Source organism: Takifugu rubripes, chromosome 7, assembly GCF_901000725.2.
Source record: "Takifugu rubripes chromosome 7, fTakRub1.2, whole genome shotgun sequence".
In the NCBI taxonomy this organism is placed as follows: domain Eukaryota; kingdom Metazoa; phylum Chordata; class Actinopteri; order Tetraodontiformes; family Tetraodontidae; genus Takifugu; species Takifugu rubripes.
Window position 1 is genome coordinate 17,197,226 of NC_042291.1, and position 13,762 is coordinate 17,210,987.

At 49.3% G+C, this 13,762-nt stretch overlaps 2 protein-coding genes across 3 annotated transcripts; one reads left to right on the forward strand and one right to left on the reverse strand.

Moving 5' to 3' along the window:
- Positions 1-2,786: 2,786 nt before the first annotated feature.
- LOC101080006 (uncharacterized) lies at positions 2,787-10,217 on the reverse strand. Its single transcript, XM_029839485.1, has 7 exons — positions 10,111-10,217; positions 9,514-9,635; positions 9,116-9,317; positions 8,307-8,452; positions 6,512-6,656; positions 5,630-5,774; positions 2,787-3,394 (listed from the first exon to the last, which is right to left on the reverse strand). Exons 1-7 carry the CDS (start codon positions 10,160-10,162, stop codon positions 3,307-3,309), a joined length of 900 nt encoding a protein of 299 aa, XP_029695345.1. The 5' UTR covers positions 10,163-10,217; the 3' UTR covers positions 2,787-3,306.
- Positions 10,218-10,894: 677 nt separating this feature from the next.
- Positions 10,895-13,532, forward strand: LOC115250556 (transcription initiation factor TFIID subunit 12). 2 transcript variants are annotated; one of them, XM_029839495.1, is made up of 6 exons: positions 10,895-11,065; positions 11,449-11,643; positions 12,706-12,783; positions 12,985-13,099; positions 13,254-13,342; positions 13,418-13,532. In XM_029839495.1, exons 2-6 carry the CDS (start codon positions 11,566-11,568, stop codon positions 13,451-13,453), a joined length of 396 nt encoding a protein of 131 aa, XP_029695355.1. In that variant the 5' UTR covers positions 10,895-11,065; positions 11,449-11,565; the 3' UTR covers positions 13,454-13,532. The 2 variants fall into 2 exon arrangements, with proteins under 2 accessions (XP_029695355.1, XP_029695356.1); XM_029839496.1 differs by having other exon boundaries at positions 11,523-11,643.
- The last annotated feature ends 230 nt before the right edge of the window (positions 13,533-13,762 follow it).

The window sequence follows — 13,762 nt, forward strand, 5'->3', positions numbered from 1 at the left end:
GGACAAGACCGGGAAAGAATGAGCACAACACACCTGGAATTCCACCGAGTTTCACTCTTATTCCAGCTTTTTGATGCAACATGTTCCACAAACAACTAAGGGAGCGGAACAAAAACAGAGCAGGGAGGTGGTAGTTTGGTGTGTCTGTGGAGCGCCCTAACCCTAACTAACCCTGACCCTAACTAACCCTAACCAACCCTGACACTAACCCTAACTAACCCTGACCCTAACTAACCCTAACCAACCCTAACAACCCTGACACTAACTAACCCTAACCAACCCTGACACTACCTAACCCTAACTAACCCTGACCCTAACTAACCCTAACCAACCCTGACACTAACCCTGACCCTAACTAACCCTAACCAACCCTAACAACCCTGACACTAACTAACCCTAACCCTAACCAACCCTGACACTAACTAACCCTAACTAACCCTGACCCTAACTAACCCTAACCAACCCTAACTAACCAACCCTAACACTAACTAACCCTAACCAACCCTGACCCTAACTAACCCTAACCAACCCTGACACTAACCCTAACTAACCCTGACCCTAACCAACCCTAACAACCCTGGCACTAACTAACCCTAACTAACCCTGACCCTAACTAACCCTAACAACCCTGACACTAACTAACCCTAACCAACCCTGACCCTAACTAACCCTAACCAATTCTGACCCTAACTAACCCTGACACTAACTAACCCTAACCCTAACTAACCCTAACAACCCTGACACTAACTAACCCTAACCAACCTTAACCCTAACTAACCCTGACCCTAACCAACCCTAACCAACCTTAACCCTAACTAACCCTGACCCTAACCAACCATCATCCAGTGGTTACTCATTAATGGTTAAACATTGATTCTTTCATGCCCCTGGGCCCTCGTGCACACAGCTTTTCACTCATGATCGACCTGTCAAACTCTGCAAGGCATTTCGCACAAACAAACAAACAAACAAACATAATTGAAAGGCATTGTGCAGAGCTTGACCTTCAGCACTGTGACCCATGGTTCCGACATCACCCCCTCGTTATTGAGGCTGCGCCACAGCGGGGGGCTGCAGCCGATGGGGGGCGGCCTGAAGAATTGCTTTAAGAACCGTCTCCAGGCAGCGCTCCGTGGTGCAACTGATCAACCACCGATAACCTAACCCTAACCTACCCCTGACCCTAACCTAACCCTGACCCTAACCTAACCCTACCCCTAACTCTAACTAACCCTAACCCTAACTAACCCTAACCCTAACTAACCCTACCCCTAACTAACCCTGACCCTAACTAACCCTAACCTACCCCTGACCCTAACCTAACCCTAACCCAACCCCTAACTCTAACTAACCCTAACCCTAACTAACCCTAACCCTAACTAACCCTAACTCTAACTAACCCTAACCCTAACTAACCCTACCACTAACTAACCCTAACTAACCCTGACCCTAACCTACCCCTGACCCTAACTAACCCTAACCCAACCCTAACTAACCCTAGCCCTAACTAACCCTACCCCCAACTAACCCTACCCCTAACTAACCCTAACTAACCCTAACTCTAACTAACCCTACCACTAACTAACCCTAACTAACCCTGACCCTAACCTACCCCTGACCCTAACCCTAACTAACCCTAACCCAACCCTAACTAACCCTACCCCCAACTAACCCTACCCCTAACTAACCCTAACCCTAACTAACCCTAGCCCTAACTAACCCTACCCCCAACTAACCCTAACCCTAACTAACCCTACCCCTAACTAACCCTAAGCCTAACTAACCCTACCCCTAACTAACCCTAAGCCTAACTAACCCTACCCCCAACTAACCCTACCCCTAACTAACCCTAACCCTAACTAACCCTAGCCCTAACTAACCCTACCCCCAACTAACCCTAACCCTAACTAACCCTACCCCTAACTAACCCTAAGCCTAACTAACCCTAACCCTAGCCCCCACACCTTCCAGAGACGGCCAGTGAAGTTCTGTATGGAGGAGCTCATTTTAGAAGGGGCTTCAAATTCAACAATGGGCTCCAGAAAATAGCATCAATCTTCTAAATAGAAGATGGACGCCACGTTAGGAATTGTGACCATACAGAAAAATGTGTGTCACGAGTGCGCACGTGTGCCATGGCAACCAATGACGGTCTCTGAACCTGACCTCCGAGACCAAAGGCCCCTGGTTGGACTGGCTTCACTGAGCCCCCATTTTCTAATCAAATCAAGCTTTATTTATACAGCATCTTTTACAATCAGAGTTGTTTCTAGACCCTCTCCAGAACCCCAGCAGGGCCTGACCCCCAACCTTTAACAGGAAGAAACCTGGAGCAGGACCAGGCTCATGTAGGGGGACCCTCCTGCTGGGGGGGAAGGGGAGAGGAGAGGAGAGGAGGGGAGAGGAGAGGGAGAGGAGAGAGGAGAGAGGAGAGGAGAGGGGGGAGGAGAGGGAGAGGGAGAGAGGAGAGGAGGGGGAGAGGGGGGAGGAGAGAGGAGAGGAAGGGAGAGGAGAGGAGAGGGAGAGGAGAGGAGAGGAGGGGAGAGGAGGGGAGAGGGGAGAGGAGAGGAGAGGAGAGGAGGGGAGAGGAGAGGAGAGGGGAGAGGAGAGGGAGAGGAGAGAGGAGAGGAGAGGAGAGGAGAGGAGAGGAGAGGAGAGGGAGAGGGAGAGGAGAGGAGAGGGAGAGAGAGGAGAGGAGAGGAGAGGAGGGGAGAGGAGAGAGGAGGCAGCCCTGACCCAGCAGGGTGACACTTGGTGCCCTTTTCAAGTCATTGAACATCTTAAAGTTCCAGGAAAAAGGTGAACGATCATTTAATCTTTAATATGTCCCAAACATCAAAGAGAAATATGTTAGAAAAATGCATTACTCAACCTTGAATGATCACATCTGTTCTCATGTAACCCCCCCCCTCCCCCTCTCAGTTCTTTTCATTGTAAACACACTGATGCTAGCATGAAAGGATGCTAGCATGAAAGGCCACAGGATCAAAAGGCCACAGAAAGCCATTTAATACAGAATAAGGTGGTACAGTTCATTGACTGGTTAGCTAGAAGACAATTAACAACAAAGATGACCCAAACCCAAACTAGCATGATTATCATGATTAAACAACACACAACAGAGAGGGAAAACGAGCTCCAGTTGCCTTTAAGGCTAAACGTGTGGACACCTGAGGGACGACACGGCCTCAGGACTGATCGGATGTTCTTCTCTTCCAGGTCCACAGCCAAGCGGAACCCAGACGAGCTCCTCCCCCCTTCAGCATCACTTATGTCAGCGTCAGCCCCCCCCCCCCCCCCCTGGGGTCACACCAGAGGCTGTTTATCTGCACTAGTGGAGAGCAGTGACTCTGCGCTGGTTCTGTAGATGGGTTTCTTCTGGGAATGGTCGTCACTGGAGAAGCACAGAGAGAAAGAGAGACAATCATTGTCCGTATAACGACGTCCCCGTTAGCGCTGCTAAAGATTTGATCGTTTCTGTGTGAGAGCATCCAAAAGCTTTTCATCTGACGCTGTGATTATTAGGCAACAACGTGACCACGTCCTGACTCAGGGGCCCTCACTGATTTAAGGCCCCTGTGGCAGCTCCTTGTGTTTCCAGCTGGGTCCTTTAAAACATCATCTTTGGTATAAATTCCTAATTTGGTCAGCAGTTGCCTGATTTCTGGTGTTGGAACACCCTGGTCCTCCCGTCTCACCCTCACTTCACTGGTTAAACGCTTGATTTTTGAGACCAAAGGTGACTTCAAAGCAGCTGAACTGTTCCTGAGCTTTGATGGCAGCTCTGATGTTACAGCCGACCTGTTCGGACCCCGAACATGATGATTCGAACATAAAACAAGAAAATAAACCCACCTGTGCCGTCTTGGTCTGTGGTGTGACTCTAATAGTGTCTCAAAAGGGACCCAGGACATGCAGGGACCCAGGACATGCAGGGACCCAGGACATGCAGGGACCCAGGACATGCTGGGACCCAGGACATGCAGGGACCCAGGACATACTGAGACCCAGGACATCCTGAGACCCAGGACATGATGGGACCCAGGACATGCAGGGACCCAGGACATGCAGGGACCCAGGACATACTGAGACCCAGGACATGCTGGGACCCAGGACATGCAGGGACCCAGGACATGCAGGGACCCAGGACATACTGAGACCCAGGACATACTGAGACCCAGGACATGCTGGGACCCAGGACATGCAGGGACCCAGGACATACTGAGACCCAGGACATGCTGGGACCCAGGACATGCAGGGACCCAGGACATGCTGGGACCCAGGACATACTGAGACCCAGGACATGCAGGGACCCAGGACATGCTGGGACCCAGGACATACTGAGACCCAGGACATGCAGGGACCCAGGACATGCTGGGACCCAGGACATGCTGGGACCCAGGACATGCAGGGACCCAGGACATGCTGGGACCCAGGACATGCTGAGACCCAGGACATCCTGAGACCCAGGACATGATGGGACCCAGGACATGCTGGGACCCAGGACATGCAGGGACCCAGGACATGCAGGGACCCAGGACATGCTGGGACCCAGGACATGCAGGGACCCAGGACATACTGAGACCCAGGACATGCAGGGACCCAGGACATGCTGGGACCCAGGACATGCAGGGACCCAGGACATGCTGGGACCCAGGACATGCAGGGACCCAGGACATGCTGGGACCCAGGACATGCAGGGACCCAGAACATGCAGGGACCCAGGACATGCTGGGACCCAGGACATGCTGAGACCCAGGACATGCAGGGACCCAGGACATGCTGGGACCCAGGACATACTGAGACCCAGGACATGCAGGGACCCAGGACATGCTGGGACCCAGGACATGCTGAGACCCAGGACATGCTGAGACCCAGGACATGCAGGGACCCAGGACATGCAGGGACCCAGGACATGCAGGGACCCAGGACATGCAGGGACCCAGGACATGCTGGGACCCCGGACATGCTGAGACCCCGGACATGCTGAGACCCAGGACATGCTGAGACCCAGGACATGATGGGACCCAGGACATGCTGGGACCCAGGACATGCAGGGACCCAGGACATGCAGGGACCCAGGACATGCTGGGACCCAGGACATGCAGGGACCCAGGACATGCTGGGACCCAGGACATGCAGGGACCCAGGACATGCTGAGACCCAGGACATACTGAGACCCAGGACATGCAGGGACCCAGGACATGCTGGGACCCAGGACATGCTGAGACCCAGGACATCCTGAGACCCAGGACATGATGGGACCCAGGACATACTGAGACCCAGGACATGCAGGGACCCAGGACATGCTGAGACCCAGGACATACTGAGACCCAGGACATGCAGGGACCCAGGACATGCTGGGACCCAGGACATGCTGAGACCCAGGACATGCTGAGACCCAGGACATACTGAGACCCAGGACATGCTGGGACCCAGGACATGCTGGGACCCAGGACATTCAAATCCAGTTTGCTTCAGTTTTTTTCACTTTTATTCTGAAAATGGCATTCTTTTCAGCCCACATGTAAAATAAAATAATAATTGGATAAAGTGCAGATGAAAGAAGAAAGAGGATCAAAGTATAACGCGATCTCGATATTCGAGGCTCATGCGTGTCCGTTCTTACATGGGGCCCTTGGCCGTCTTGATGCCTTTGGCCCGGCTGCACAGGAACACGCTGACCGAGACCACGAAGACCAGGAGGAAGGCCGCGGCCACAGAGGTCACCAGGAGGACCTGGCCATTACTGGTGTGGTACCACGGAGCATCTCCTGTGGACCACATCAGGAGACACGCGTCACATGGGCTCTGCAACACCTGGACCACGAGCCTGCGTGCGTGAGCAACCATTAAGCAGCTGAACGTGACCAATGGTCAGGAAAAACCACTTTTATCAAGATTTATCCCATTCATTGCATCGTTAACGGCGGTCTAATATTCAACAGTTAATAATATATAGCTATAATATATATATATATACATACATATATATATATATATATATATATATATATATATATATATATATATATATACGAGCATTGGTGGGGGGCAATTAACCATCTCCAATCGCCTCACAGGTTACTGATGAAGATGATGATGAAGAGAACCTGCAGAACAGAACCTGGAGAAGAGAACCTGAAGAAGAGAACCTGGAGAAGAGAACCTGGAGAACAGAACCTGCAGAACAGAACCTGGAGAAGAGAACCTGCAGAAGAGAACCTGCAGAAGAGAACCTGCAGAACAGAACCTGGAGAAGAGAACCTGGAGAAGAGAACCTGGAGAACAGAACCTGGAGAAGAGAACCTGGAGAAGAGAACCTGGAGAAGAGAACCTGGAGAACAGAACCTGGAGAAGAGAACCTGGAGAACAGAACCTGGAGAAGAGAACCTGCAGAACAGAACCTGGAGAACAGAACCTGCAGAAGAGAACCTGCAGAAGAGAACCTGCAGAAGAGAACCTGCAGAACAGAACCTGGAGAAGAGAACCTGGAGAAGAGCTGTCTCACCAGGCAGCACGCTGATGCTGATGCTGCGGCTCTTCCTCAGCGCCTCCACTGACGGGTGTTGGGCCGTGCAGGTGTACCGGCCTCCATCGGCTGAGCTCACCTTCATCAGCGCCAGCTGGGAGGAAGGCAGGATCCAATCACTGCCCTGAAAGAAAGAAACCCCCAACCAGAGCAGAGTGAGGCAAATATAAAGGCTGAGAGAATTAATCATGGAAATAATCATGGAAATAATCATAGAAATAATCATGGAATTAATCATGGAATTAATCATGGACTATGAGGAGTCTGGAATGTCTGGAAAACATTTCTTTAAAATCCCTTTTCACTGAAGAATGAGCTCGCTCATTTCCATGCTGCAAATAAATGTTCATATTCTCAAATATGCATATTAATAGGAAGCTGGTAACAGTGGTAACACACACTAACAGTGGTAACACACACCAACAGTGGTGAACACACACCAACAGTGGTGAACACACACCAACAGTGGTGACACACACCAACAGTGGTGACACACACTAACAGTGGTAACACACACCAACAGTGGTGACACACACTAACAGTGGTAACACACACCAACAGTGGTGAACACACACCAACAGTGGTGAACACACACCAACAGTGGTGACACACACCAACAGTGGTAACACACACTAACAGTGGTGACACACACCAACAGTGGTAACACACCACAGTGGTGAACACACACCAACAGTGGTGAACACACACCAACAGTGGTGACCACACACCAACAGTGGTGACACACACTAACAGTGGTAACACACACCAACAGTGGTGACACACACTAACAGTGGTGACACACACTAACAGTGGTGAACACACACCAACAGTGGTGACACACACCAACAGTGGTGACACACACCAACAGTGGTGACACACACCAACAGTGGTGACACACACTAACAGTGGTAACACACACCAACAGTGGTGACACACACTAACAGTGGTGACACACACAGGAATAATGAGGTGGTTCAGGAGCTGATAAATGACACAATAGCAGCGATATTCTGAGACGAGCCTCCACGAGGTGGAAACCCAACAGAAACACACATTAGCATGCAGATGGTTTGGCTCCTGAGAGCTGGAGCTCATATACATATATACACACATATATACACACATATACTGTATACACATATACACACATATATACACACATATATAAACACATATATACACACATATATACACACATATACTCGTGCAAACACCAACAGTGAAACACAAAACCCACTGAGTTAGTGGTTAGTTCATCTTGAGCAGCCAGTCTGAGAAGACTGAAAAAAGGAAATAAGACACACAAAATAGAGCTCTTTCCAGTGATGCTGTCGCACCTTAAAGCTACAGATGTTCAACCAACTACTGGGCCGTCATCCAGGTCAAAGTGACCCGTGGGGGGTCAGACCCCTAAAATACTGGGTCTGACCATTTCACTGTGTGGATGTCTCTACTGGGAGAGTTCCTCGGTCATTAAAAGTGCTGGTCAATATTTCAATACTAGGCAACCAAAGGGGAAAAACCATGAGGAACCCTAACCCTAACCCTAACCCTAACCCTAACCCAGTGAGTGGTTAGAGTTAGCCAAGCGGTCCTGGAAGCATGGAAGACTTGGTCAGAGCGGCTCTGGACAGGAGATGAGCCAGAGGAGACGTTAGGCTGGAGGAAATGAAGGGGAGAGAAACAGGGAGAGAAACCTGGAAAGATGACTACGGTGAAAACAAGAGCTCGAGCCCAAGCAGGAGTGCATGTTGACAGATGTGCAAACGCTCACGTTCTTGCTCCAGGTGTAGATGGACGTCTCGGACGCACTGGTTGAACACTTCAGCACCACATCATCCCCAGATCGCACCTTCAGCTCCTCTGATAGTCCCAGGTATCTGCTGTAGCCTTCCCTGGTCATTGACAGCTGCCCCATATCTTAAAAAAGAAGGTTTGAGCATGAAAGGTCGTGGGCTGAAGCCTTTCTAAAGAGTGTGTGCTAGCAGAGTGTCTCTGAGCGCACGGACTCAAGTGAACGGTGGCAAAACCTGCAGCAAACAATCGACAACCATGATAACGGGTAACAGTCGTTAGGAAGTGGGGCTGTGAATAATGGCTCATTTCAGCTGCTAGCGCCTCTCCTTGATGTTCCCTCTGGTCCATTCTGATCTTTGCTCATAATGAGTGCTGCCAGACTGAGGAACCTATCAAAGATCTTCCTGGTGGATGTGATCACCACTGAGCAGATGGAGGACACCCTAATCTGAATGGACACGATGCCAGTTGATGCAACTGTGCACCCTAAATGCCTGACAGCTTCAAAGATAATGGACCAAAAGCTGTTAGAGAACCAACTGACAGATTTTTACAGTGCAGATTTTTTGCAGTGGGTTACATCCTTTGTGCAGCGCTGGCTCATTTCTAATGGTGCATTTCTTTTTTAATCACATCACCATTGGAAATTGTTCATTAGTTCCTTCTCAAACGTTTGCTCACTCTCAGAATTCTGTGTAATTCACCTCTGCAAGATAAATCCACATTTCTCAATCCAACAGGAAGAAGTGAAGGTTTCCATGGCAACGTCCATCTTTAGATACTCACAGTGGACTTTGATTGTCAGCACCTGGGAGCAGCTGTCTGGGGTGGTTGCGTTTTTCCCGTCGGACACGCACCGATAGGAGCCGTCGTACAAGGTGCTCGCATAAGGGACGGACATGAGCAAGCGGTCTGGAGTCATGCGCACTTCTGTCCCGTAGCCCCGGCACCAGAACCGCTGAGAGAAGGGACGCCATTGCCTGGTGTACTGAAGGGAACAAGCAGGACTGATGACGGAGGTCGTGTTTACATCAAAACTGGGGAAAATGTTAAGATGGGAATGCAGCTCCATGAAAGGAGCAGCCATCAACTCCTCTGCACTAACCCCAATCACAGCAGTATACAGGAACTTATCAAGCTCGTTCCAACAATAAAAGTCATTGCATTCGTCCTTTGTCTCTCACCTTGGAGAACATCTCAATGTGGACCTGGCTGATGTTGAACTCAGCGTCCGAGTACAGACATTCCAGTGTGATCTGCTCCCCCTCCAGGATCGGCCCGGTCGGCCCTTTGATCAGCAAAGTGGCTGCATGTGGACACGAATTACAGACGGTTTTACTGATCAACCACGTAGGCAGGAACAGCACAGCCCATTTGTTCATCTGCCAGCAATAACGACACAAAAGTACACTAATGAAGAAAAGGATGGAGGTCCTCAGGATGGTCCCTGGGGGAACGCCAAGCCCGGTGAAAAATGATCCTCAAAGATCACTACGGTGAAAACATCGGTACGCTCGTAGAGAAAGCAGTGTTTACGCTGGAGGAAGGACACACACACACACACACACATACACAGGTAACACACAAAGGTAACACACACATACACACAGGTAACACACACAAACTGTAACCCACAAGCATGACTGTGTCTACGAGGCGAACAGAAAGCTGCTAACCGACTACTCTTATATTATTTATTATTTGATGAATTAATATTAATTAGACGCACACCTGCTTCAGCGGGCAGGTAAAACAGGTAAAACTAAAACAAAGCATATTACCCAAACTGCCATGAAGTAGGAGCACTCCAACAACAGCGAAAACGGGCTTCATAACTTCGTAGAAAATTTCAAGTTCTACCAAATTAAAACAATTTGAAGCAACTGAAGCAAAGGTACGATGTGAAATTAAAACGTTAGCTCGGACTATTTAAGCGTTCGCGTGTGGGCGTGGTTTACTCTGTTTAAGGAAATGGACTCAACATTTGATAGAGGCGATGTATCAATGTCCATATAAAACCGAAAATAAATGAATAGTCTCTGTAAATGTGCTTACTTTCTTTTTGTGCGGGCTTGAATTTAAAACTATCTGCGTGGGGTGTAAATAAATATCTCAGTCCGATGAAATTGACATCGTGAGCGTCATCTGTCTCCGGGGAACAGAAGACATGTTCGAATGAGGATGAAGTCGTTTTCCAATGAATCGAAATCGCAAAGAAACGACTCTGGAATATTCTGACTTGACTTGAAATGTACAAACTAACAACGCTTCGTTTCCTGTGTCGAATGACTTGTTTATGCTCTTTCAGAGATGATTAAATGTGCTTAATAACGCCAGCTAAACGCTTTATGACGCAGCGAACTTGACCGCAGGAGGGACAAACACACACACAAACACACACACACGTGTAAACTCATTTATTCACTCGACTGCCTGCAGTGACCTCAACCAAGAGAAAGTCAATAGAGTCCTTAACAGCTCTTATTTCGTCCACAATGATTTACACATGATTAATTGATGCTTTACAATTATGCTGTAGTTCCAAAGTCCCCCGGCTGTCGGCGGAAGCAACATTTTACCAGCGGAAGTCGACGCAACAAAGCGGAAGTGAGGAGGTCTGGTCGCGTCGTTTTTTGCCCCAGTTTCCATCGAATACGTTTCAGTCTTTCTGAATTTAATTTCTGCATCATCGACACGGAAATGCAAAACATGGACAGATAGTGTTTATGAACGAGGGTAAGTTTACGCTTTCGCTCCTAAATATAAGACTCGGTCTGAATAAAGCCTCGCCACCAGGCTAGTGGCTAATGTTAGCCTACTCTTGCTAATTTGAAGCGCGTTCGCTGCTAATGTTTTTAGCACGTTGCGTTGTTCGACCGGTGTTTTAGAGATTCGCTGCATTTCTAAGATAAACATTGGTTTAAGTTTGACCTTTCTTTTTATATTGCTGTCGTTTTCCCTTAAGTATTGAATTGTACCCTTTGTTTTTGAGCTAATGCCGTATTGGTCAGAACAGTGCAATCAAAGGGTCGCTAAATACATTCGAATTAGTGGGACTTTAAAAACCAGTTGTGTTGTGTTGTGTTGTGTCGTGTTGCGTTGTGTTGCGTCCTCCCCAGATTCACGCACCCTGTAAATGTTCACCCATCGCATCTGTGTTCATCTGACGCGTCCCTTTGGTCGAGCGACACAGGCGAACATCCGTCCGGGCTTCGGTGAAACTCGCCCCGCTGAGCATGGCTAACAGCACCGCCACCGTGATGAAGGTGATCACCCCCGGAGCCGCTGGCAGGAGCAGCCCAGAAGGGTCCCAGGTGAGGTCGACAAATCCAAACCTCTGGCTTTGTGGCAAAGATCGGGCCCATTTTGGCCTCGGCCCGGTTTATGAGGCTTTTGCAAAATACAAAATATATAATAGAATTAAAGTATGAGAATGGGCCAAGGATTCCGACCTGTGGTCTTCCAAATATTAGACCAAAGGGGCTTTGATCATAAAGGAAATCAACCAGAACACTTTTGCCGCTATACTATGGACACCCCCCCCCCCCCCCAGGCCGAGGAACAGATGGGAAAGTTTGGCTCCTGTTCTGGACTCTGGCGAGATCCAGAACACCAAATCTCCCAAATATTTCCCGAGATCGTAGCACTGTGCCGTTCCTTTGTGTTACACATGTGTTGTTGCACGCTTGTTATTACACACGTGTTGTTACACGCTTGTTATTACACACGTGTTGTTACACGCATGTTGTTACACGCATGTTGTTACACACGTGTTGTTACACGCTTGTTATTACACGCGTGTTGTTACACGCATGTTGTTACACGCTTGTTGTTACACGCTTGTTGTTACACGCTTGTTGTTACACACGTGTTGTTACACGCTTGTTATTACACACGTGTTGTTACACGCTTGTTGTTACACACGTGTTGTTACACGCATGTTGTTACACGCATGTTGTTACACACGTGTTGTTACACGCTTGTTATTACACACGTGTTGTTACACGCTTGTTGTTACACGCTTGTTGTTACACGCTTGTTATTACACACGTGTTGTTACACACGTGTTGTTACACGTGTTGTTATGCAGAGAATCATCTTAATGATTTCAGCGTTGATAAACGCCTTATCGGTCGTGATCACGTGCTCGTAGCGGCCGTGACGCCACGCTATTTTTCATGGGTTTAATTATCAAGGATGAGGTCATCCTGTCCCATTTAGAAACACGATCCAAAGTGTTACCTTTGTAATTTACCTGAGATGTGTTTAGATAGGTTCAGCGACGCCAGAATCAAGGCCGCGACCTTGAGCAAGGTCAGAATGAGTCGGAGGTCCTTTGCTCTTCAAGCTTCACACACAAACATCTTTTCTTTAAGGTTCTCACCAAGAAGAAACTGCAAGACCTGGTGAGGGAGATCGACCCCAACGAGCAGCTGGACGAGGACGTAGAGGAGGTCCGTTTGTGCCGTTCACGCCAGGTTCTGCTGTAAATCTGTGTGGCAGGTGCCTCCTGTGTCTTGTAGCTCTGAAGCCCAAACGTGGTCACAACCAGGAATTTGCTCTGGCTGCATTAAAACTGGCGTCAGAGTTTCGCCCCTTTCCTTTGATGTTCACTGCTCAGAATGGATGCTTTGATGTCCTCATGTCCCCCTCAGATGCTTCTTCAGATCGCCGACGACTTTATTGAGAGTGTGGTGACGGCGGCCTGTCAGCTGGCGCGCCATCGGAAGTCCAACACCTTAGAAGTGAAAGATGTTCAGTTACATCTGGGTAGGTGGTGCTGTGGCTCGGCCCGGCTTCGATGGCCCCCCCTGTTGTGGCAGAGCAGGGGGTCCTTCTGGAGGTCGACGTCCATCGGGGGGCGTGGTCCAGCTGGCGTCCCTTCTCTCTAATCCAATCCCGTCTTGTCTTTGGCTTTTCTCAGAGCGCCAGTGGAACATGTGGATTCCTGGTTTTGGCTCGGATGAAATCCGGCCATTCAAAAAGGCCTGTACCACAGAGGCCCACAAACAGGTCAGAGCCAGTTCAGAGAGTCCAGCTCCAGGTCCTCCTCAAGCAGCTCTAACCTTTGGGGGGGTCTGTTTTCAGAGAATGGCGCTGATCCGCAAGACGACCAAAAAGTAGCAAGACTGCAGAGGATGAAGCTGCGTCCACTTGTGTACTTTTGTGTATTAATGGAGTTGGTGGATAAATAGTGTTACGCTGTCACTCCTCAAGTGTCTGATCATTGCTTCGGCTTCAGTCTCCCACATGTCTGCTGTCGTTGCCCCTCGGGTTATCAGACGTGGAGCTCGGGTGGACGACGTGCACGTGAATCCATCCGGATGGTTCACTGTGCTCGATGTCGTGCGAGGCTGCTCAGCATCGTTCTGAGGAACGTTCCGAGTTCCTCCTCGCCTCACCTGCAGTCGTGTTCTTCCTTCACTCTTATCA